Source organism: Callithrix jacchus, chromosome 17, assembly GCF_049354715.1.
Source record: "Callithrix jacchus isolate 240 chromosome 17, calJac240_pri, whole genome shotgun sequence".
Lineage (NCBI taxonomy): Eukaryota > Metazoa > Chordata > Mammalia > Primates > Cebidae > Callithrix > Callithrix jacchus.
The window spans coordinates 34,352,613-34,378,881 of record NC_133518.1 but is presented as its reverse complement, the minus strand read 5'-3'; the positions used below and the strand labels follow the sequence as shown (position 1 = coordinate 34,378,881).

The 26,269-nt window shown below is 42.3% G+C and overlaps 1 protein-coding gene across 1 annotated transcript in view; it reads right to left on the bottom strand.

The window, feature by feature from the left end:
- Positions 1–25,873, bottom strand: part of MINDY4B (MINDY family member 4B) — a 36,698-nt gene extending 10,825 nt beyond the window's left edge. Inside the window, exons 1-10 of the mRNA XM_035278018.2 lie at positions 25,761–25,873; positions 25,496–25,523; positions 23,699–23,866; positions 14,321–14,440; positions 13,414–13,505; positions 10,789–10,954; positions 10,178–10,243; positions 5,279–5,349; positions 3,592–3,664; positions 2,807–2,968 (exon numbers count right to left, since the gene is read on the bottom strand). Of these exons, the coding sequence (XP_035133909.1) occupies positions 2,807–2,968; positions 3,592–3,664; positions 5,279–5,349; positions 10,178–10,243; positions 10,789–10,954; positions 13,414–13,505; positions 14,321–14,440; positions 23,699–23,866; positions 25,496–25,523; positions 25,761–25,873 (1,059 nt within the window). The remainder of the gene's footprint in view (positions 1–2,806; positions 2,969–3,591; positions 3,665–5,278; positions 5,350–10,177; positions 10,244–10,788; positions 10,955–13,413; positions 13,506–14,320; positions 14,441–23,698; positions 23,867–25,495; positions 25,524–25,760) is intronic.
- Positions 25,874–26,269: the final 396 nt, after the last annotated feature.

Genomic DNA, 26,269 nt, shown 5'->3' with positions numbered 1-26,269 from the left:
GCATTGAGAGTTGTAAAAGATTTCCAGGTGACTTCAATTTGCAGCCAGGGTTGACATCCCTGCTATCTAGCTTTTATTGCGTGTATCCTTCCTATAGCCATCAGCGTATGTATGGTCAAGTATGGCTCATCTTTGTATCTGGACAAAGAGCCTTACAATTAGTATTCAGTTAGCATTTAACTGTGCTGAGCAAACATAGCTGAAGAAAGTGCCACAACATTATGCCTCGTTATCGTCCATTATAGGGTCTTATATGTCTGTAGAACATTCTGGCCTTGCGATGAGCTTCAGCATCCATGATGTCCTCTGATCTTCACATCAATCCTTACTCTGATCAGGTTGCAGGGCAGGCACGTGTGGAATGAATGCACCTGTGTTGTCAGCGAGGACAGGAGCAGAGGGTAAAACTGGTACAGGTTACATCCCTGTGAATGGCATGGAATTTCCTCACCTTTATGCCAGGTTTTCGTGTCTGTGTGTGTGTGTCCATTGGCAGCATGTGACATGAAAGTGGATGGCACAAGGAGTGAATTTTAAAAAACAAATGTTTAATGAAATATATATTAGGGAAAAAAAGCAGTTAGCACATCAAGCCTGTGGCTTCTATTACTGCTGCAGAAAAGGTTAGAACCACATTTTAGGTGAGTTGATTGAAAGAAAAACATTAAGCAAATAATAGCAGGGGTAGCAGAAGGGCATGAAAACGCTTTTGAATTACCTACTCAAGTGACTGAAATAGGAGAAATGTTGTTTTAAATTTTTTTAGTTTATAGTGAGGATCTAGTGAAATAATTTATAAAAGAGCTTTTGTAATAATAGACAAAATACTAAAATAATTATTGTATTTCTGTGTTGCCACCATTTGAAACTTGCTTCCAGTATATCACTCTGTTTTCAAACCAAGCCTTGGTGTATTACTGGGTTCTTATGCTATAAAATGTTGGATCATGGACAGCAAGTGACCACACATGATAGAAAGAAAAGAAAAATATGTAAAATGAAATCTATAAATGCTCTATTTCTGGTTTAGTTTTACTCTTATATGAGTCAGATTTTAAGATGAATTCCCAAATTATCTGGAAAAGGTGATTAGGAACTTCATAATAATAATCAGTTCCTGTCCAGGGTATATTCAAAGTGCAGTCTTCCACATCCACACAACAGAACTCTGCATCCTCTAAATATAATGTGAGTCCAGGCAGTGGCTCACGCCTGTAATCCCAGCACTTTGCGAGGCCGAGGTGGATGGATCACTTGAGGTCAGGAGTTTGAAACCAGCCTGGCCAAAATGGCGAAAATCCTGTCTGTACTGAAAATGCAAAAATTAGTTGGACATGGTGCTATGCACCTGTAATGCCAGCTACTCATGAGGCTGAGGCAGGAGAATCACTTTAACCTGGGAGGCTGAGGTTGCAGTGAGCTGAGATGGTGCCACTGCACTCCAGCCTGGACAAGAGTGAATTCTGTCTCAAAAATAAATAAGTGGAGGGTCATATCCTCATATTTGATATTAAATGAGATACTTGTGTTGAGTGAGAAAAGCAGGTTTCAGAAGAGTAGAATAAGACATTGATACAGCTGGGCACAGTGCCTTCCACCTGCAATCTTAGCACTTTCAGAGGCTGAGGTAGGAGAATTGCTTGAACCAGAAGTTTGAGGCCAGCCTGGACAACACAGTGAGACCCCTGTTTCTATTAAAACACACACACTCAAGGAATAATAAGCAAACTTTTAAGCACGCTTGTATACAAAATACATCAATTCTGTTATAGTCAGACACCATTTTTTGATGGCATCAGACATATGTATGTGTTGTAAGATGCTGATTTCATGAATAACATAGTAGCTGGAGACAATAGCAGAAAGGGGGACAGATGAAGCCCTGTATACATGAAAGGCATTTTGAGCGGGAACCGGGAGAGCTGGAGGACAGGACAGTTTCTGAGCAGTGAAGCTTTGTTTGCTGCTGGTGTTTGGGAGGTGGTTGGGAGGCTTGTGGGGGTTTACATCCTCCATCAAGTTGAATGACATCTGAACTGGTTCCAAGGCCATTCCAGAGAAGTGTTACTTGTTATAGAATCTGCCTCATCTTCCCTGGGTTTCAGGGTGAAATTTTTGTGAAATTCCACAGAAGCAGCTTCAGTTTGTGGTTTGGGGTAGGTATGTTTGCTTTCTTACTCCTCTTCTGTTTGTTTTTGCAGTATCACATCTTAATTCCCTGGTTGTGCTTTTCAGCAGGACATTTTACTTTCTGGTCGTCAGAGGTTATAAATCCCCTGAGCTGGAAAGCTTTTTGACAGGAGTTTCAAAAGTAGGGCCACCCCTGGTTTTCCAATGGGGTTTTTTTTTAAGCTTTGAGCAATATGTAGGCTGTGTGCATTCATTTGCATAAATGAAGGATTGGTAGGACACCCATCAACTGGTAACAGTATTTCTGCAAAGGGGGTGTGTAGCTGCATGAGGATGACAGGGGACTTTCCCTTTACCTGTGTCTGTATAAATATGTTTGTCAACCTTGTTAAACAGGGATGTCTGTATATTTCAAATATTGCTTTAAAATTTATTGCTTTTATGACCTATATTATATGTACATAAAAATATGTAAAATACAACATGAAGCAAGTGGCCTGGGATATTTCCATCTGTAGCAGTTTCCCTGAATGCCTGTGTGTGGTGGGAGGAAGGTACGCGGGCAGACAGTGAGGGAGAAAGTAGGCTCAGGTTTGACTTGCCTTGATAGACAGACTTTGAAACTGTGAAAATATTGGCATTGTGTTTGAGTGGCTGAGGACTAGAACATACTCACCTGTGAGAGTCTGTCATCTTCCGAGGCGTCCTTACCCCACTGCAAATAGCCAATGTCACTGCGGGTCAGGACTCCGTGTAATGTTTCCTGAGACTTTCCTTTCTCACAGCCATTGAAGACATGGGGACTTGCTCTTCCTGTTAAAATCATGTTCAGAACTGCCTACATAGCATATTTTACAGATAGTTACATTTTACGTAGCAATGAAATAATAGCTTAATTTTTTCTATTTAAAATCATTTTTACTGAAAAGAATTAAATCACAGGATACATAATTCAGGAAAAATATGTTCTAAATATTTGGTAGAGTTAAAACAATTGTTTATGAGCTTTTTTCTTAAAACTTAAAACTCCCTCTGTACCCGACTCTGATCTTCCTGCCCTTCCTCCCTTTATAGTACTTGTAAATGTTGATTTCCATGGTTGTGATTTAAGAAGCATGAAGCTAAGATTTTTTTATAGCACTTTTCTTTCCATGATTAGGGATTCCTGGTGGGTCTTGTCAAGATATTTTCTGCTGTTGCTAGGATCTCAGGGATGCAGGGCTCTCGGAGGTAAACTAGGGAGGACTGTTAAGAAAATTGGATGGTAGATTTTGATGCAACCCAGGGTAGTGTCTTCATACACTTTCAAAGATAACTGGATTGCTCTTTACTTAAGAAGAGAATATATTTAGTTAGAAAACAAGCCTAATTTAGATTGATTTTCTTTTTACCTTTTTCAAACTCTGCATGTGGCGTTTGACTAATTCAGACTGTACAATAGAAAGCAGTCTTCCAGCTCACCTGCCTGCACAGGAAGCCTCCAGCATTTGGTTGTAGCAGCTGAGTGGTGGTGACATCTAGGTCCATTTGAAGTCTGCAGAATGGGAGAAGCCATCGGTATCCAGTCAGAGACAGTGATTGCACCAGGAGCCTGTAGCTGCTTTTCCCCTAAAACACCAAGCAGCAGTAACACGGGCTCTCCTAGTCACTGTTGCTCACTTGAACTTTTCTATCTCTCACAGGGAAAGCCTCTAGGACTGGGGTTGCAGAGGTAGATGCAGCTGGGGGAAGTGAGTCATCAGTGGTAATGAAGAAGGTGCAGATGTCTCAAATGCTAGAATCTCTGTGTGTGTGTGCTCTGGGTGGATGCTGGGTTCAGTGAAAAAGTTCTTTGTTCTATGTGACAAGGAATGCACTTGGCTCAGGGTGGTGACACATGACCACACCAGGGAGTGCTGGTTGAAGGCAGAGCTCAATAGATTGTCCAGATGGAAAACTGGCCACAAAAATGTGGCCATTTCTTGGCTGAGCCCATTTCTTGGCTGCAGAAAGGCAGCTTCCGTGGTTGTCAGGGGCCATGGTCTCACCCTTGACAATATAAAGTCAGGGTAATGTGGCTTCTGCTGTCACTCAGGGAGAAGTGCCATGTTCTAGTAGGTGAACTGTATGTGTTCTTGAGCAAATCTATTCATGGGACTAGAGCTTCTGTCTTTCTGTGAATGAGACTTAAAGACTGAGTCGAGCGTGGTGAGTACCATGCTGGCATCAGAGACAACTTAGATAATGCTTCTCAAATGGTGGTATGATTTTAGGTGGTATAGACATGAGCATTTTAGAATTTTAATAATGATGTATTTATCTCAATATATTTTATCTTTAGCATGGTACATGATTTAAAGAATATTAATGTTTAGGAAAAGGTTGATATTTAAATGTGCATTTATTTTTTTTAAGTTAAGTGAATAATACCACACACCGTAAAGATGTGGTGGTGGCACATAGAGAACAAGTTTCAGGCCCACTGCTGCAGGGCTTGTCATTCTTACCTCCTGAGAGCCCTCTGTCTATTTCTGGCTCTCCAAAGGTTACCTTTCTTTCAAGGTTCAGAAGAAAGTCCATTTCTTTCCTGAAGCCTTCCCTGCCCACCCTGTCTGCAGAGGCCTCTTCCTCCTCTGGAGCCCACTGAGATTCATTCTCTGTACATCTCACTTGGCAAATCAGGTACCTCCTGGGATTTGCCCAGCATTTCTGTGTACATGCTTTGTCTTTCCCAGCCTGGACTCTGCAGGAGGACAGGTATGTACTTCTCTTCTTTGTACCTCCCATAGTGCCAAGAACGGAGCTTTGCACATCATAGAAACAAAATACGTATTTGAGGATATACCTTATTGTGGATCTAAAAATATTTATGAAACTTGTACAAACAAGCTTTGGTGTTATGTGCCAGTATTTACAGCCACAAGGAGGAGGAAACTACTAGGGTACTATAAGAACAGATTCAAACCTGACTGATGACATCCACTTGCCCATTTAGATGGTCAAGCCAACTATAGGAAAGGACGTGTCAACAAAAGAGAATCCACTAGAAAAAAAAAAGCATTGCATTCATGTTTCCAGTATGGAGATTTTCAATACAGGAGTACGTTGTTTATGTGATCCCAATCCTATATATTTTCTATATACAGAAAATACCTGTTGTAGAATTTACCTTTCAAATGTTCTGGAAAAGATCAGGCTATACAGAAACAGGATGACACCATGGCTTCCTTCCCCTCTGAACTGTTTGGAAAACAAAAGCATGTTTGTCTAAAAGCAATACAGTCACTTATATCTGTGGGTATGAATTTAAGGATTTACAGGCTGAGATTTTTTTTTTTGAGATGGAATCTTGCTCTGTCGCCAGGCTGGAGTGCAGTGAGTTGCACGATTTCGGCTCACTGCAACCTCTGCCTCCTGGGTTCAAGTGATTCTCCTGCCTCAGCCTCCTGCGTACCTGGGACTACAGGTGCGTGCTACCATACCCAGCTAATTTTTGTATTTCTAGTAGAGACGGGGTTTCACCATGTTGGCCAGGATGGTCTTGATTTCTTGACCTCATGATCTACCCATGTAGGCCTCCCAAAGTGCTGGGATTACAGGCATGAGCCACTGCATCCAGCGGCTGGGAGAATTTCTTTCCCTTGGCTGCTGAAAGGATTGAGCTTCCTACTCTCAAATTTATTGTTTCCCTGCTTCCTGTTTGTCAGTGGTGCTATCATTCTCTTGGCCTTCACCTTATCTTTCTGTCCTGCACTTCTAGCATGTGATTCTCCTCAAACCTTGGCCAAGGTGTAGTGTATCCTTTCCAGCCTACCTCACTGCCGCTCTTGGTTGCCCTTCCCTGCCCTCTCCTTATCCAGCCTCTTCTCTCCTCATGTCCTTCCTCATTGCCCCATTAAACTGAGGGGGAGCAGAGAGGCTTTGTAGAAACCACTTTGGAGTTATACACCTTGGTTCTACTGCTTTCTAACTCCTACTTACTAACTTCTTTGAGTTTCAATCTAATCCACAATCATAGATAAAGAGAACCTTTTCTCCAGGTTCATTGCAAAAGTTAAATGAAGTAATTAATTCTTCGAACCTTCCTTGGTTCTTGGAACATGCTAGATCCACAGCAAAGTTAGCATGTGGCCCTCTCGAATGCACTTCTCCCCTGTCTCTTTTCTTGGACAGGTTTCTTTTCTGCTTAGAATTTTAAGGTGCCTTGCAATCTCTAGGATCAAATCTGAACTACTTAAAAAACATTCAGAGCCTCTCATTAGTTGGCTTTATTTTAGCTTGATGTCAACACTCTACTTGCTGACAAGTAGAGTAGCTTCTCTGGCTGGCTTTCTAGGTGCAGAGTTAAAACATCTTTAAAGTCTTCTTTAGGAAGACTTTTGCTAAAAGGCATATGCTTTTCCCTGTGTGGATTAATTTATCCCTTTTGCTGTAGGTGACCTGATAGCAGGCAGGGCCCTCAGGTAGGAGAATAAATTCTAGTGCCATAGGAACCAGACAGGAACTGAAATGAGTAGGAGAAATGGGAAGGGGTGGGGCCTAATGCAGACAGGGATTCTTTTATATATAGATTCCTTATTGCAGCTGTAACAAAGTGCCACAGCTTTGGTGACTTAAAACAACACAAATTTATTCTCTCACACTTCTGAAGGTTAAAAGTCCAACATGGGTCTCGCTGTGCTAAAATCAAAGTGCTCACAAACCTGTATTCCTTCTGGAAGCTTTTGGGGTGATTCTGTTTATTTTCTTTTTCCAGCTTCTAGAGGCCCTCCTCATTCCTTGGCTAGTGGCCCCACATCACATAACTTTCTCCATCTGCTTCCCTGGTCACATCTCTCTGACTCTCTTGCCTCCCCCTTTCCCTTATAAAGACCCTTTAGATTAATTGGGCCCATCTGGATAATCCAGGATAATGTCCCCTACCCCCTCTCAAGATCTTTAACTTGATCATCTGCAAATCCTTTCAATCAGTTAGGTGACATCTAGTAGTCTCCCTTATCCATGAGGGATACGTTCCATTATCCAGTGGATGCCTGAAACCATGGATAGTACCAAATCCTGTATATACGATGTTTTTTCCTATATATACATACTTTTGAAAAAGTTTTACATTAGGCACAGTAATTAACAACAGTAATAGCGTAGAACATTTATAGCAATATACCGGCAGCATTATTCTTGTGTTTGGGTGCCATTATTAAGTAAAATAAGGGTTACTTGAACATAGGCATTGTAATACCACGACATGACTGTCACTGTGTGACTAACGGGTGTGGAGCCGCTACAGTGTGGATCCACTGGACAAAGGAATTATTCACATCCTGGGTGGGATGGATTGAGATGGCAAGATATTTCATCATAGTGCTCAGAATAGCATGCAATTTAAAACTTATGAATTGCTTATTTCTGGAATTTTCTATTTAATATTTTTGGACCCTGGTTGACCAGGGTAATGGAACCAGCCAAAAGCAAAACCAAGAAAAAAGAGGGACTACTGTATTAATATGCTTCTGGGATTAGGATGTGGACATCATTCAGTCTATGAAAACTTGTGTGATGAGGGTAGCTGCCTCATGTCCGCTAATTGAGGACATGCAAGAATATAGGTCCTGTGTGGCCAGATTTTCTGATTTCTTGATAAAAACCAAAAATGTAGGTTTTTATATGGAATTTCCTGATTGCTTCTGACATTCACTGATTCAGTTTGTAAAAAGCAACACTGTAGGCTAATGTGCAGATCCTATATGACAGGTGTGTTTGTTTCCTGGGGCTGCCACGAAAGACTACAGAAAACCAAATGGTTTAAAACAACAGGAATGTATTCTCTCATAGTTTGGGAAGCTAGAAGTCTGAAATCAAGGTAGGGCCATGCTCTCTCTGAAGGCCCTCAGGGAGGACCTTTCCTTGTATCTTCCTGGTTTCTGGTGGTTGCTGGCCTTCCTTAGCTTGCAGAAGCATCGCTCTGGTCTCTGCTTCCATTATCACATGGTGTTCTTCCTGTGTGTCTGTGTTCAAATTTTTCCTTTTCTTATAAAGATACCAGCCACTGGATTAGGGCCCAACAGAATTGAGTATGACCTCATCTTAATTTGATTACATCTAAAAGACCTTATTTTCAATAAGGTCCATATTCACAGGTACTGGGAAAGGGGGTTAGAACTTCAACATATCATTTTTGGGGGACACAGTTCAACCCATAACAAAAGATCTGCAGCTCACACGTAGCCCTCAGACTTCCAGCTTGAGATCTCTGCCAAATGGAATGAGACACAGGATTGATGCATTTTGATAGTGAGGGGGGTTTGATAAAGTCCTTGATGGGGTGCTAATCACAACATGCAACCCCGTCTCAGGGAGGTCCTTGAAAGGAATATATATACCATCAAGTCCCCCTCACTCAGGGAGTGGCACTGCACTTCCCCAGTGTGGCTAAGGTAATGTTTAGCTCTCGTGTCAAGCCCACTTGTGTTTCAGAGCCCACTTCTGTACAGGCCTTCATTATTCCAGCTCAACCCTTAGTCTTGACTGGGGAATCTTGTATATAGCTTCAGCTCTGATCCTCTGATCTCAACCATGGCTAAATTTAAGAATTTCTTGCAGATATGGGTGGGGCCTGAGGGGGGGGGTTCCTCCTATTTATCGAATCAGATTCACCCAGATTTGAGGTGAGAAGATGGAAGACAGGGAGGAAGCGTTTTGCCTCTTTTTGCTAAAAGGGTCATTTCTTAAATGGATACTCTGTATCTGTGTAACCCCATTCAATGTCTCCTGCCCACAACAAAGAATCCCTAGGCAGGCTTCTAGCTCAACATTTCGGGTCAGGTACTTAACATCTATCATACTGGCTTTACTAGCTTCATATTCCTGCTGTAACAAATTACCGTAAATGTAATTGCTTAAACAATACAGATTTATGATCTTATAGTTCAAGAAGTCAGAATTCTGAAATGGGTCTTAATGAGCTAAAATCAAGATGTCAGCAGGACAGCTTTTCTTCTAGCAGTGCTAGAGAAAAATCTGTTTCCTAGTTCTCATCAGTTTCTAAACGCCCTGCCCCATATTCCTTAGTTCATGGCTCCGCTCTTCCGTCACCGAAGTGGATCCAAACCAGCAACAACAGGGGGCGCTCTTCTCCTATCGCTTCTCTCCAACTTCCTCTTTTGCTTTCTCTTCCGTATTAGTGACCCTTGTGATTCCACCTGGCCCACCTGGGTCATCCAGGACTTTCCCCCTATTTTAAAGTCAGCTGAGTAGCAATCTTAATTCCGCTTTACCATGTAATGTAATGTATTCACAAGTCCCGGGTATAGAGTTTGGACCTCTTTAGGGGGACTAGTCCTCTGCCTACCACACAAGTTAATAACAGACCTGTGAGATCACCTTTCCCTGCTCCATACAATGAACGGTTGTATCACTTCATGGTTATCTTGCTAATTGCCCTCTGCTTTCACATTGTATATTTCTGATTTTTCAGAAAATCAGCTTTTTATTCCTTTCTCCATAGAGGATTCTTAAAAATGTACCTTTCGTTTTCTACCATCATTACACCCTTCTTTGTCCCCTGTCCACTCTGGGGGTGAGGAAGAATTGTTGCAGTGGAGGACATTGTACAGAAGGTGCTGATAGACGAGGTGAAACAGGACCACCTTTTCAAGGCCAGAAGCCAATTACGTGGAGTCAATGTGAATGGTCACTTTGACAGCTTAGATAAGAACCTTAGTTTATTTTTTCACTGTTTTTATTTTTCATTCATTAGATGACACAGGACTGCTTTAACATTCTCTCTTGCTGCAAAAGAAATACTGGTTACATACTCTCTAATGTATTATTCTCTGGTCTTGATTAACCAAAGAACAAGAGGCATTTGTGGGTGGGTCTGTGTGTGATCTGGCCTCTTTCTAGGTTGTGAGGAAGAAGAAGCAGATCTTTTTTGTTCTTTCATTCTGCCCTTTTTAGCCCTCAAAATGACCTGGTTTTCTTAACAGGCATCATTAGAAATAGACTTTATCAAAGGAAGAAGATTCCTGTAAGATCAGGCAACATAAAGAATTAACACTTAAACACTTACACATTGTAGGTGATCATAGATGAATTTCTCAGCGGCTTCTTTCTCTAAAAATTCAAACAGCTGGAGCTATAAATCAGGAACAGAAGATAAAAATGAAAAGGAAGATGAAAGTTACATCTAAGAGATGTCAACTCACTGTTTTGCCACAAGTGGGATTTTTGTTTCATTGCATAATCACATTACAAAAACTGACATATTATCTTACACAGGGCCATGCGAAACATATATGGTGAGACTCGGTAGCTGCCGGCATCACCAGCATTCCTCAGGTTGAAATCATGTAATATTTTGAGCAGTGAAACTAGAAAGAGATTTTTGTCTAATAGGTGGAATTTAGCTGTCTTTCAGACTGGATATGGAAATATAGTTTGTGATGATTTCTGATGGGAGATATTGTCGTTCATGGTGAATTCCGGAAGGAGGAATTTACAGCCGGCCTCCCTGCTTTGTCTGCTTGGATCGCTTATAGCCCTTGGTATTTTCCTCCACTCACATCAGGAGCATGGATGGGCCCCACCTGCATATCCATGGTAAATCTATTACATGCTCAGGCTTTGTTGGCCTTTCATCTGGCAAGACAGGGAGGAGTGTTATTACCATATTTCACTTACTCGCTCAGTGAAATTGTCCACGGAGTAGTCTGGAGTCGAGGCAACATAAGTCTCCTCAGAAACAAGACAGATGGTGGCCTTCTGAGCTGCTCCTGCAGCCCACAGGATGCCAGCAAGTGCCGCAGCCAGGGCTTGGTCCTGTTCTTTCTTGCTTATTTCACGTAAGCTACAATGCAGAAGCAGGGGTAGGAAACCATTGTAAAGAACATCACCTAGCCATGTGCCAAGGCCTTCAATTTTAGGTTCTCTTCCGCATATGGGTAGCAGAAGGTGTTGGCCTACAATGTGAGAATGTCACTGAGGGCCTTTTCCTTTCTGCTGTGACCTCAGCCAGTCTCACTCCTGGGATGACCCCCAGGAATCCCAACACTATCTTTTCTCCTGAACTCAAGCAGGAATCAATTCAGACTCCTCAGCTGATAAAAAAGGCCTGTTTCAAGCTCAGTCACAACAATGCTCGTGGTGTTATCTGCAGGTTTCCATTTTGCAAACCCTCTTCCCCAGATGGACCAGTCCTCTGAACAGGCACTACACCTCCATGTCTTTTCTCATGCCCTTCTGCTTTTAGGGTCCACATCTGTCCTTTCTGCCTACTCACATCCTATGCATCATCTGATGGCCACCTTGGATCTCCCCTGTTGGTCTGTAGGTTACACTGACCCGGCACTCACTGCGCCTCAGCGCTGTGTATGTACTTCACACCTATCCCACAACAGCTCTGTAATGTAGACACTAGTATTACTCCCATTTTGGAGGTCAGGAAAGTGAGACACAGATATGTGAAGTAATTTGTTCCTGGTCATTCATCTTCAAAGTCAGAGAGCAGTGATTTACACCCAGCTCACCTGGCTCCCGAGTTGCTGCCCTCGAATTTTATTCTGTACTGAACACACTCAGGATCTATCCAGTCTTCCCAAGAAGTAGGAGCCAGTCTTTACACAGTGGGAGACCTTTACTCTGTTTATTTCCTAAATATTTAACATTAAGAACTGTAGTCCCTCTAAAGAAACATGGATAAGAATTAATTAATTAATTCAGCAATGATGTATACCATCTATCTGGCTCTGTGGTGATATAGAAATAACAAAAGAGCCATGGTGGCTCATGCCAGTAATCTCAGTACTTTGGGAGGCTGAGGCAGGTGGATAACTTGAAGTCAGGAGTTCAAGACCAGCCTGGCCAACATGGAAAAACTGTATCTCTCCTGAAAATACAAAAATTAGCAGGGCATGGTGGTGAACACTTGTAGTCCCAGCTACTCAGGAGGCTGAGGCAGGAAAATGGTTTGAACCCGGGAGACAGAAGTTGCAGTGAGCTGACACTGCACCATTGCACTCCAGCCTGGACAATAGAACAAGACTCCGTCTCAGAAAAAAAAAAAAAAAAAAAAGTGACAGGGAGCCTAATACTCCAAAACCCTATTGCAAGATAGAATGAGAATAATAGAGTCTATGAGAAAAAGGAAGTAGAGACCTTGTGACTGGGGGCTCAGGAAGGCTTCATGCAGTGTGCCTGCAGATATGCTTATTCACATTTATTTAATATTTGCCGTAGGCCAGGTACAGTGCTGTGCTACATGCCTTACATTTATGTGACAAATGTGTGTGTTCCATTGGAATTCCCTGTAATCCATTTTACTCGGGAGATGGACCCATCCCCAGCTGCTTTGGGTACAGTGGCCAGTGGCTCCCACTTTTCTACTTTCTCTGAAGGATTGAAGCCACCTTGCTCAGAAGTGACCAGGAGTTATGCCTCCTCCCTAAGGATGGCCCACAGCCAGTGCCTGATTGGAGCAAGAGATACAGAAGGCCTGCTCCCTTATCTGAAGACGGGGCAGGCTCTGCAGTGCAATCCATGTGCCAAGCTCCCAGTGACATCAGACTGATGTTGCTGGAAACCACAGTCTTCCTCAGCTTCTCCTTCCCTGTCCTGGTTCCCTCACTCCCTTACAGTGTTCTCCTGAGGGCATTCCCTTAATAAATCATTTGTGTCAAAAATACCCATCATGGGCTCTGCTTCTAGGGAAACTGGCAGTTCACAATCTGAGAATATATTATACATTTAGTGCCTCTTTGGGGGTAATAACTTCACCTGCCTGAGGTTAGAGTATTTATATTTCCTCTAATATCTAGCATAGGGCTTTGCACATGATAGGGGTTTCTTAGCTTCTAAGAATAAAGTAATTTGAATAAACTTGAGCTGATCTTTAAAAATAGGCAAAAACCGAACATCATACCTTATCAGCCTGGTTAAATAGGAGGTTTGATCATTTATCAGGTTTTTTGTATCACCCCTTTGTTCCCCCCTAATTGTTAGGTTAGTGCTTCTCATCAAATATGAACAAGTGGGCCCACCTGAGACCTGGTGCCTAATTCTACCTGACAGGGTGGTCTGCAGTAGACCATAAAACCTGTCAACACGATCCCTGCCACTGAACATTCAGAATTACTCCAGCAAAGCCCTTCCCAGTGGCGAAACCCAGCCTCTCTGGGACAGACAGGGCCATTTCTGTCTTAGGAGGCAGATTTCCTTCCTGAGACAACCTGAATTTTTCAGTTATGATTATTTAGCATATAAAGATTCTAGTGAAATGGGTAATTCAAGTACTTTTCACAGTCCTCTTACCTGACCAGGTTACAGGCTGTTCCTTTCCTGGTAAACAACAAGTATTTGATGATGGATCCTTGCACAGCCATCTGAATGCTTCGGGCCCCTCCCTGAAATGAGGATGAATGATGAGATGTGAGCCGGAGTGACTTTACAAGTGTAGGGGAACCACATGGACCAACATTACAAAAGAGAACTCTTGGAAATTAACATTATCGATTCTTCTCTGCAGGCTTTTCCCTTCTGGTATTCCCTGGAGCTTTGCAAAGGGACACCATGCTATATTTGTTGCACTCCTTTCTGCAGCCATGGCTGGTGCTATGGCTGGGCTGGGTTCTGCAATGTCTGGCATCTTTGTGGAGACCTGTGGGCTGGTGACTGGAGATGTATGTCCTCCATCCTGCCTTCACCATGTCCCTGCTTCATATGAGTTTTTTTTTTTTTTTTTTTTGAGATGGAGTCTCACTCTGTCTTCCAGGTTGGAGTGCAGTGGCCTGACCTTGTCTCGCTGCAACCTCTGCCTTCCAAGTTCAAGCGATTCTCCTACCTCAACCTCCCGAATACTTGGGATTATAGGTGTGTGCCACCATACCCAGCTAATTTTTGTATTTTCAGTAGAGATGGGGTTTTACCATGTTGGCCAGGCTGGTCTTGAATTCCTGACTTCAGATGATCTACCCACCTCAGCATCCCGAAGTGCTGAGATTACAGGCATGAGCCACCATGCTCAGCCCATATCAGATTTTTAGATTTGTTACAAAGTAATTTTAAATAGTCTGTTATGATTTAAGGTTGAACTTTATAATATAAATATATTTCTACATATGATTGTAATAACATGAATTGACATGGATGTGGACAGAAAGGGTACATGGATAAGTAACATGGGATTGAGATTTTTTTTTAATTATAAACTGGCTATTACCTTTCCCACTTCCAGAGTGAAAGCTAGTTCAGAAAAAGGATCGTGGAATCTGAAATAGGCCTTTTTCCAGTTGTAGCTGAAGACACGAACTGTGTTTCCAAACAGAATCTGCCGCAGCTTCTGAAAAGAGGATAGAATTGATTCAACCAAAGATAATTCTTCCTAGTCATATTCCTCATGGTGAAACCAAGGAGGTGGGCTTCGTTCCCTTCTGCATTCAGGCTTACATATTACTCTAGTCCCAATTTTAATTGTGTGAAGTCCTGGGCAGAAGATGCCTAGACAACGTTTGCCCCTCACGTCTCAACTTCCTTTGCCAGCCATCTACCCTGTAGTTCACTGCGGTTGCTCTGTGTCTAGGGCTCCTGCCCCATAACCGTGACTGTCATTCCTGACTCTCCTATCTTTGGGTATTTGTCTCTCACTCCACAAAAAAAGGAACAGGTAGGACCTCATGTATCTAGCCTAGTACAGTCGCAATTTTAATGATATAAAACAAGCATTCTCTCTGTCTCAGGGTCTTTGAGGTTTTCCTAAATACTCTGCAGCACACTGAGATTCAGGAGGATCTTTTAGAGCTTCCCAGAAAAATGGGAACAAGATTTTTTTTTTTTTTTTTTTTTGAGATGGAGTTTCGCTCTTGTTACCCAGGCTGGAGTGCAATGGCGCGATCTTGGCTCACCGCATCCTCCGCCTCCTGGGTTCAGGCAATTCTCCCGCCTCGGCCTCCTGAGTAGCTGGGATTACAGGCACGCGCCACCGTGCCCAGCTAATTTTTTGTATTTTTAGTAGAGACAGGGTTTCACCGTGTTGACCAGGATGGTCTCGATCTCTTTACCTCGTGATCCACCTGCCTCGGCCTCCCAAAGTGCTGGGATTACAGGCGTGAGCCACCGCGCCCGGCCGCGGGAATAAGATTTTTTATAAATCAAATGTATGGAAAAAGAGGGAATCTATTCATAATCAAAGACTGATCATTTAGCATGTACTAGGTCCTGTGTGGGATACGGTTATGTAAAAAGTCTAATACCCCACAGCCATGTACAAGATAGAACATGTGACTCTCAAGTAAAAAGTACTATGAGAAAACGGGGGGGCCGGGGAGAGAGAACTTCTGACTGAAGTACTCAGGAAGGCTTCCTGGAAGAACTAGCATTTGAAAGAGGCTGGTCAATGGCGTCTAGTATTTACTGAGCATTTTCTATGTACCAGGCACTGGGATAAATGCTTCCTATTCCCTTCATTTCATTTTATGAAGTAGGTGCTTTTATCCAGCTTTTGTCCAGATGAGGGAACTGAAGCACAAAGAGGTGAGAGTATTTGCCTTTGTTCACCCGGCCAGTAGACATAGCTGGGTTACAGTTCTCTTAACACCTGCCTTACTTTAATCATGTGTGTGCCATCTTTGTTTTCTATCATTTGTGTACCAATTATTATCCTATGAATACTTGAAGAGGCTGAAGATAGGGCCCCAATCTCTTCTAGCTTTAAGATTTCTGCTAAGAAATCTGCTGCTAATCTGATAGGTTTTCCTTTATAGGTTACCTGGTATGTTTTGATCTCAAAGCTCTTTTTGTTTTGAGGTGGAGTCTCCTAGGCCGGAGGACAGTGGCATGATCTTGACTCACTGCAACCTCTGCCTCTGGGTTCAAGTGATTCTCCTGCCTCAGCCTCGTTGAGTAGCTGGGATTACAGGCATGTGCCACCACACCCAGCTCATTTTTGTGTTTAGTAGAGATGAGGTTTTGCCATATTGGCCAGACTGCTTTTGAACTCCTGGCCTCAGGTGATCTGCTGACCCTGAAGTGCTGGGATTATAGGTGTGAAACGACCTGGCCTTGTCTCACAGCTCTTAAGATTCTTTCCTTCATCTTAACTTGAGACAACCTGATGACAATGTGCCTGGGTGATGATCATTTTACAATGAATTTACCAGTTGTTCTTTGTGGTTCTTACATTTATTTGGATGTCTATGTTTGAAAAGAGGGGAAAGAAATGAGAGCCTTCCCCTCTAGTAAGGCTGGGGATGTTATCCTCAGTTATTCCCCCGAGTACGTTTTCCAAACTTTTAGATTTCTCTTCTTCCTCAGAGATGCCGATTATTCTTAGGTTTGGTCGTTTAACATAATCCCTGACTTCTTGGAGGCTTTCTTCATATTTTTGGATTATTTTTTCTTTGCCTTTGTTGGATTGGGTAAATTTGAAGACCTTGTCTTCGAGCTCTGAATTTCTTTCTTCTACTTATTCAATTCTATTGCTGAGATTTTTCAGAGCATTTTGCATTTCTATAAGTGGATCCATTGTTTCCTGAAGTTTGGATTGTTTTTTATATATGTTATCTATTCCTTGAATATTTCTCCCTTCACTTCTTGTATAATTTTTTTTGGATTTCCTACATTGGGCTTCACCCTTCTCTGGTGTCTCCCTGATTAGCTTAATAACTAACCTCCTGAATCATTTTTCAGGTAAATCAGGGATTTATTCTGTTTGGGTTCCTTGCTGGTGAGCTAGTGTGATTTTTTTTGCGGGGGTGGGGGGGTGTGTGTCAAAAAACCTTGTTTGTCTTATTACCATAGTTGGTTTTCTGGTTTCTTCTTCTTTGGGTAGACTCTGTCAGAAGGAAGATCTAGGAGTGAAGACTGTTATTTAGATTCTTTTGTCCCACGGGGTGTTCCCTTGATGTAGTACTCTCTCCCTTTCTCTATGGATGTGGCTTCCTGAAAGCTGAGCTGTAGTGATTGTTGTCTCTCTTCTGGATCTAAGCACCAGCAAGTCTACCAGGCTCCTGGCTGGTATTGGGGGTTGCCTGCACAAAGTTCCTATGATGTGAAACATCTATGGGTGTCTCCGCCATGGATACCAGCACCTGTTCTGGTGGAGGTGGCAGAGAGGTGAAATCTATCTAGTTAATACTCTTCACTAGCTTGGGATGCATATTGTAACTTAGAAAATATCTAAGAAAGACACTTTATATAAACTTCCTTAAATAGGAAGCAAAATCATTTGCCACACATAATAAAAATATGAAAATAAAACAATGTTATAAATTACAGCTAGAAACTGCTGCCTGTGAAATCTCTGATTGGGCCTTTTACTCAATAATTTAAAAGGAAGGTAAGAAGTATTAAAGAGGTGTGAATGTGTACTGCCCTTTACTGTACTGTCCGTCTCTCTGATCTGTCAGAGTAGAGAAGGGGATCCCTTTCTCACTAGGTAACTCACTGATACATAATATGTTACTTAATGCTGTATCCCTAGAAGCATCCCTGGTTCCAGCACAGAGACACATCCGCACTCTGGAACACGCCACACACCAGCCTATTACCTGTAACAGTGGGGAGGCTGGAAAGAGATCTGCAAACATGCACACATCAGTGCCTGGGGTGTCCTGGGATGAGGAGTAAGAGTTCAATGTGACTGGAACTCTGTGTGTGTGTGTGTGTGTGTGTGTGTGTGTGTGTGTGTGTAGACCAAGGGGTGGGAAGATGACTAGAAGCTCAGATTGGAAAGTACCCCGGCCCTGATCCTGGATGACTTTGAATATCATATTCAGGCACTTGCAGCCATTCGGAGTGTGGACAAATGGAGCATGGAGCTCAGTGGGCCCAGAGCCAACGTGCCTCTTCCCAGCTGTGCATGGAGCAGGCCCCAGAGCAGGCCCTACTGGTTTCATAAAAGGAAAGATGTAGGAGAAGCATGCATCTGTCACATTCTTCCTATGATTGGCCCAGGGGCTGGTTTAAGGTTAAAATTAATTTCCTGGCCATCTCTACTTCCACCCTCAAAAGAAAAGATGGTCTCTACCAAGAAAAGGTGCAGATGCATTTCAGTGTGAGCAAGGACCCACTTGAAGAAAAACTATGTGTTCTCTGTCTCCAAGCAACAGCACATCAAGGAGAGGCAGCGAAGAGGCACAGAACCTGCTCTGGAAGACACAGACTTGCTATGTGCTGGCCAAAGAGGGCCCTCAACCCAGAACATCCCCAGGACAGGCATTGAAAACTAATGGAAAATGTCTTCCTGACATTGAAGATTGCACAATACAGAAAGACTGCTCCCAACTCAAGGGCAGAGAAGCCCCAGTTCTGCTCCTTACTGACCATGTGAACTTGGACAAATTGCTGAAACTCTCTAAGACTTCATTTACTTAACCAGAAATAGGGTGACCCTTGCTTGGTCCACATCCTGGCTCTAACTGAAAGGGAAGTGTGGAAAAGAACTTTGGGAACCTAAGTTCTAAGTGAATGTAGGGTGTTAGTACCTTTGTGAAAACACAGCCTGTCTACCCAGGAACATCTTGTGCTGTATGGAAGAAAGTCCTAACACAGATGGAATAAGCCCAGAGACTGGCATCAGTAAGAGAGGAAAAGCCGTGTAGAAATGTGGAAGATTAAGACCGTTGAGACTAAGAAGGCTTAGAATTTAACTTCAATTTAAAAAGTTCTGCAAGCCAAACCACGCTCTTGTTTCTGTTGCCAGTTCCCACCTCCAACTAGAAAGCTTCTCTCTCCAGCTGTCCCGCTGAGGAGGCTGGAGAACAGAGGGGCTGCGGGTCTCTCTGGCCAGGCCCCATTGGCCAGTATGACAAACATGACCCAGCTTACCTGTGTAACATTTACTTTCAAATATCGAATACTATTTACACTGAGATTAACCTGACACATAACTACATGTGCTGTTGTGCTGTCTAGTAACTAGAAACAGATGGAAAATGGTCCTAATAAGTGGCTGCCATGATTATTAATACAATCAAGCATGGTTTATAGTTTTCTCTTTGTGCTTTGCTAGTATTCTATATTTGTGAAGAATTCCTTTCTTTCCTGGCACTTCGTTCCATCTGATTGCGATGATGACAGTGATGATGGTCATCATTTACACACACACATTCAAAGATAGAGGCCCTGATTCATTCTTTCCAACAGGTTTCATCTTTTTACCCTGTCTGCCTTGTACTTTGTCCCTGGGTTTAGAGCTTTCCTGTGACCACCTGCCCACCCCTAATTTGAGGTAGACCAATCCTCTTTGAAGCTCCTTCCCTAAATCTCTTCTTGCCTTATGAATTACTAGACCATCATGGAATCAGAGCTTTTAGAATTAGTGAGTTCTAAGGAGACATTTCTATCCTAGACTGACGAATAGAGTAGGAAACTCTTGGTTCTATCATGTTTGTAATCAATTTCTTAGCATCTGGTGTAGTGCCTGGTATGTAGTAGGCTCAAAATAAGTATTTGTTGAATTTTTAAAATTCTAATTTGACTCTTTCATTTTACAGTGAAAGGACTAGAGGCCAAGAACAGCTAAGTGGCACATGCAAGGTCGCATATATAGTTAATGGCAGTGCCCAGACTCAAATGCAAGCCTTTCAACTTGTACCAGCCAGTGTCCCAGCAGGAAACAGATGGCATTCTCAAGTCAGATAATTAATTAGAGGAACATTTAAGACAGAGACTATTTATAAAGATGTGGGCTGGGTGTGGGGACACCACTATGGGTAATGTAGTGTCCCAGCAACAGTGGGAAGTCATTATGACCCCTAGCCCTGAAGGAGCACACAAAGGAATGGTAACTTGAACCAGAAAGAAGAGACAGCTGGGAAAAGGACTGCTGTGAGAGGAGGGACTCATCTAGCCACGAGCAACCTGACATCCTTCACTTCCCTTCCCTCCCTTTAGTTTCCTTTCAGGCTCCCCATTACTCAAATTCAACAGGAAGCCAGAGGAGGAGGGTGCCCTGTTGATGGAGGTCAGTCTCTCTACAGGTCCGCCTCGCTGCTGGGCAGAGAGTAGGCTGAAAAGCATGGACCGTGCGTCTGGAGGGGTACACGAAGGACACCCCTACTCTAGCCTGAGGGGCACTAGTAGATTATCCAGAGGCACTGAATTAATTTGTACCTATCAAGGCCCATCTATGAGCTAGACCTTATGGGGGGATGCCAGGCTGTTCTTCCTTCTCCCGAAAAGCACACCCTGCCTATTGTCCCCTTTTAGAGATTCATTCATTTGAGTCTCTCCAGAATATTTTGGTCTCTTGGTATTACATTTTTGCTGTGATACTTCTGGATGATACTGCAGCTACAGAAATGTGTTCAAGGCTGAGTCCAGAAAAGGGCTTGGGAGTGGGAGACAGGGAGAAACTGCCACTGGAGAAAAGGAAGACCATTAGGTGAGGCTGGTGGAAGAGCCCAGAGGTGATGCTCACCTTTCCCATGATCTCATCTTGGCCAGAGTTTGCTTCTCCACACACATTCAAAGATGTCAGGTTGGGTGAAGGAAGAAGGCTGTAGTATTGGAAAGAGGGCAGCAAAAGGTAAGAAACAGGAGAGCTAAGGAAGGCGAAGGTGCACAGGGTGCTTTACCCAACTCCCACTTTCAGAGAAGATTCCCAGCAAAGAGATGGTGTGTGCCAGTGTCAGGAAATGCCATGCATTCCCAATCCAAACAGAGAAAAGAACAGCAGAATGACAACAAAAGGCCTTCTGGAGTGAGCATTAGGATTCAATAGCTCTGACAATTTGCCAGGTGGCTGGCTGCACTGCTGAAACATCCATTAGAATTGGTCAAACTTCCAAACTGCTTCCTTAGAACAAGCATATTTAGAATCCCGAGCTCATCATCCTGAATTCCCAGGATGTGTTTAATTAATGCTACTGCTATTTAAAGGACACAAAATCATCTGGCCCATATAATGGGAATAAATCCAAATTCTTTTTTTTTTTTTTTTTTTAAGAAAAATCAATTATCTCTATTTCTGGGACTTTCTTAACACTCCATCGACTTCGTTTCCAACCTTTTGTCTTCCAGCCTTTTCCAAAGGAGAACACTGCCCTTGGCGTAGTCACGGGCAGCCCCCGGTTGCATCCTGTTTGTGATAGTGGATAACTGGGAATATTCAGACTCAGAGTTTTTAACCTCCCTAATACAGAGGAAGGCTAGGAGATTCAGCAAACATCTCTGGATGCTTTTTCTATTTTTAAAATTTGTGTTTGTGTTTAAAAAATAGTATATTCACGTGGTTTGAAATCCAGAGAAACAAAAAGGTATGTGGCGAAGACGCTCTCCCATCCACGTCTCCCTTGTACCCACTGTTGTGTTTTAGGAACCTTCTGGAATTAACTTCTTTTACAGGCAAGTATCAATATAGAATCATAATTCTCTCATTTTCACATAAAGGGTAGCCTATTTTTCAGATATGTGTAAATTTTAAAATATCATTCTCCAAAGAAATTCATTGCAGAGGCCAAAAATATATTTTTATTAAACTTTTTCATTAAAAACATTTCCTTGTCAAGTAAAATGCAGATAGTTGTTCTAAATTCTGGTCTATTTCACAGTGTAGGCAGCAGAATCACTGAGGCCTGGGGGCCCTGGCAGGATTACATATTATCTGTCTTCATTGCTTGAAAAGACAGCAATGAACTGTCTGTATAAGCCACAACTTAAGGTTCCACCGTGAGGCTTCGAGGCCACTGAGCCAAGTGCGGTGTCCCTGGAGCTCTGTGGACCTGCCCATATTCCTGTGACTTCAGGCATTTGAGCAAACAGGGAAGCAAGGTGGATTGAGGCAGATAGATTTATTTTCTTTTTTTCTCTTCTTTCTTTTTCTTCTTTCTCTTTATTCTCTTTCTTTTCTTCCTTTCCTTTCTTTTCCGTTTTTCTGTTCTTCTCTTTCCTTCTTCCTTTTGTACTTTCTGTTTTTGAGGCAGAGTCTTGCTGTGTGTCCCAGGCTAGAGTGTACTTGCGGGATCTCGGCTCACTGCAACTTCCTCCCTCTGGGTTCAAGCAATTCTCCTGCCTCAGCTTCCTGAGTAGCTGGGACTACAGGCATGTGCCACCATGCCTGGCTAATTTTTGTATTTTTAGTAGAGGTGGGGTTTCGTCATGTTGGCCAGTCTGGTCTCGAACTCCTGGCCTCAAGTGATCCACCTGCCTCGGCCTCCCAAAGTGCTGGGATTCCAGGTGGTGTGAGCCACCGTGCTCAGCCGAGGCTGACAGATTTTCGACAAGAAGAAAGAGCAAGTGAGGCCTCCCCGTGCATCTGTACTGCAAGTGCGACAGTGGAGAAAGCTGTTCAATGAAGCCTGGGAGGATTTGTATGAGAAAAAAAAAAATCCAGGGGCTGTGGTCTCTGCATCTGATTTTGTCCTGTCTCAGGGAGCTTAAGGAAAGGTTAAATCGAGAGCTGGAAATACTGCAGTCAAGGCCACCAGCCTTCATGCTCAAAAAATTGATGGAGACTCTGTGTTAGGCTTCATGTGGTTTCCCCCAAAGGGGTTTTAGTCCCCACTCATCCTCTCAGCTGGTATCCTGTGTGAAGTGCACAAACTGTGCAACTTGATGTACATGGCAGACCTGACTGCAGGGCCAGTGTTGCTGGCCTTTGCCCAGATGCCTAGGCTGGTCCTGGGTTGTTTCTGCAAACACGCACGTGTGGCAGCACGTCCTCAGGAAGGAAGTGCCTCTTCCAACTTTCATTCTTAAGTCCCAGGGTAGAGCTCTCTGCCTGAGCTTCTAGAATGTAATGTGGAGGTATAGAAGATAGGGCAATGATGGGGAAATTGTCTTGCAAAGCCCTGAGTTTTGTTTCTGGTTAAAAGGGCTACATTGGAGGACAATCCAATTGGAGGGACCTCTTAGCCTCTCTGGTACTTTTACCTTGGCTTGACCCTGGCCTCTGCTTCCGTTTCCAATGGCATCTTTTAAACCATGATAGCTGGTCCTTTTGGACATTTGCCAAGGCATTGCCTCTAGTTATGGCCTATTTGACCCAATGTGATGCCTCTAGTTTTGCCTCCCGGCTGGATCTCTGCCTCAGCCCCTTGCCCCTAATCTGGGGAAATCTTAAATTGAGCAAATGGTCCCTAGGACCAGTAGCTTACAGATCCTGTTCATTTGGATTCTGCAATGTCATGTTCTTTTAAATCTGCGTACTCATTGGCAGACCCAGAAAACTGTTTATTTCATGCGATTAGCTTCTTGCCCAGGACAGGGCCTGGTAGGTTCCCCCAGCCCTCTCCCTCCTGCACACGTCCAGGCTGGGTACTCTCTTACACATCTACATTGTCTCAGACGGTCTGTCCTATCCTACCTTCTATAGAGAGTTATTTTAATGTAACCCACTCTCTCAAATTTTACTGTCAAATTGAGGAAGTGAATAAATAGAGCCTCAGAGTTTGGGAGGAAAGGGCTATACCACCACCAATGTCCTTGAAGAATACCATAAATAAGTCATTTTAATGATATTCTCCTTTTCCCAACAACCACAGTCTGTGTAGTCTTATCTTCAATAATACTCTCACATGACAGCAGATAAGATTCCCCAGCCTTGTTGTTTTGGGAAGATTATGTTTCATTTCATGTTTAATTGACAAGCTATACTTACCGTGGTCATTGCTAGCGAGATAGGAAAGCCGCCCAGTTTTGAAGAGATGATAGAGGGGTTGGGAATAGAACAAAGGTCACTTGATGGAAAATGTCCTTGTCCTTTGGGCTGAGGTATTCCTGTTGTATCTTCATTCTCATCAGCAGATGTATGCTTACATTCATGATTCTGTACAAATCCCACCACCCAAAAGACAAAGGAAACAGAGCTGGTGATGACCTTGTTTTAAATTTTCTCTTTCTCTCTCTCTGAAATACCAGTGTTCAGAAAATGTTGTCTCACTTTGAAAGATGTCTAAAAATTGTGATAAATAGCAACAAAAGAGACAGAAAAATCCCAGTGTCTGTGTCAAAGGGGTTTCTCCTAAGGTCTGTGTGACTCGGAGAGGTTAAATGTAACTATGGAAACATAATTAATGCCATCAGGACCTTGAGTTGAAATTATGTTTAGAGAAGAATGTAAATGTCACTGTCTCTTGTTTTGAGAAAACAACATTTTACAAACTTAGAACGAATCTTTCCAGTCTACACAAAGTTTTTCTTATTACATCATTAACCGGCCAATAAATGAAGTCAGGTTATCTCTTTTTAATTCTTTCTGATTCCTGCTCACCAACAAGTGAGTATAATAGTTCTTTTTCCTTAAAAAAAAATCTACCCTCTACCTTTAAAAAATTATTTTCACTTTTCTTGACTGATTCTCATGACGTGTTACTGTAAGTTAACATCAACTCTTCTTCAAATCTACTTAGTTTATATACTAATGTCATGAAACAAATCTGTCCTATTGGTGGCTGAAACATGGGGGAAACTGCCTTCTTAATTTTTCTGTATTCCTAGAGGCAAAGACTCTTATCTCAGAAGCACAGCATACAAGTCACAAACTACTGATCGGCTAAGATGCATTTTGTAAATCAAATGGAAAATCTTTACATTTGTGCCAATGGGTTTTCCTCACCTTGGGTAGGGCATAATTTGACTTTTTTTTCTTTTAAAGGTTGTTTTATCTTTTGAATGTTCTATCTCCCCAAATGATAGATATCTCCATTTAATACTTCTAAGAGTAAGATAGAAGCATTATTGCTCTGATTCTAATTTAGACTATGGTTAAGAGCATTTTAGTGTAAATAAGACTTTTGATCATAGGCTATCTGGAGCAGGATGCTTTAGCATTATAGTTAAAATATTAATGATTCAATTGTTTGATCATATAGACTAATGCCAGGAAAACCATCGCAATATTTTGTGCTGTTTGCTCAGTGATTGAAGTAATACTTGAAATACAAAGTCCATTACCTTCTAACCTTTTCAATTTACATGAGGCATAAACATCTTTCATCTTTTATTGTATATCAGATTTTAAAACACCTTTTTAGCACCAGAATTCAGTCATCTTTCTCTTACTTGAAAATGGTAAAGGAAAACAATTTTTTACAAGCTGAATAAAAATAGCTATTTTCAAAACTGCTTTTCTTCAGGGACACGGAAGCACTTGGTTGTCAGAATCCACTGTTATTTCAAAAATATAGGAACTTTAGATTTTAATGTTAACTTTTTTTCTAAAATAATAACCTTATGATGCTCTTAATGATAAAAACATAGCTCTTAGAAGTAGATACATCTATAAAAAAGCACAAGAAAAAAAATCGACAGGCTTTCTAGTTTTAGGTTTTCATGCATTAAACGCCAGTGCCTGAATGACATTCTGTGCAAAGAATAAATGCAGATTATGCTGTTAATGTGATTGTTTGAAGAAGCAGCTAAAGGAGAACACATTGGCTTTGAGAAAAGTAATTACCTGAGGGGTTGTATTATTGGCTCCCAACCTTTAAATGAAAGAGAAAACATCAAGTAAGTTACTCACTCTCTTCACACCTCACATCCACAAACCTCCCAAACCCCAGCCTTGCTAGGAAAGTCTCTGTCCACAAATAGTTATGCCTGAAGCATTTTAAAGGTAAATGTATAATGGGAATTTCTCACGTTGCAAGCCTATAAGTTGATTACTTAAACACCGAAAATCCTTTTGTTTCTGAAGAAATGAGAAAATGAGAACATCTTACCTGTGGTAACTAAAGATTTGCCTCCATTTGTCAAGGAATGAAATTTTCCTTGAGATCTCCTCTAAATCCAGCTGTTCGGAGCGTTGTTCCTGGCCCGAGACCTCCATATTCATTTGGATAATGCAAGGAACTGGAAAGAGGAAGTTCTTACGATGGGAGAGAGAGGTCTGGCTGTGGAGAAGCAAGCAAGATGGCTGGCACAGACGGCTAGATGAAATGTGCTACCCCTGCTATTGACCAGCAAAGAGATCACTCCACAAAATTGCTGCTCTGAGCTCACTGAAAGCCTCTGCTATCAGATAGTGATTAAACTTTCATTAGAGGTGGAATACTTGGTGTATTTTTTTTTTTTACTATATAGGGGCCATGAATGTTTAATCTGACAGATTCATAGACAAAGGAATTGCAATTATTTGTATCAAAGCAATTGAGATAATTTAATTTGTGAGAGATACGATGCTGGTGGTGAAATTTGGTAGTTTTTTATGCTGTGATGCCTTCTTGGAGTG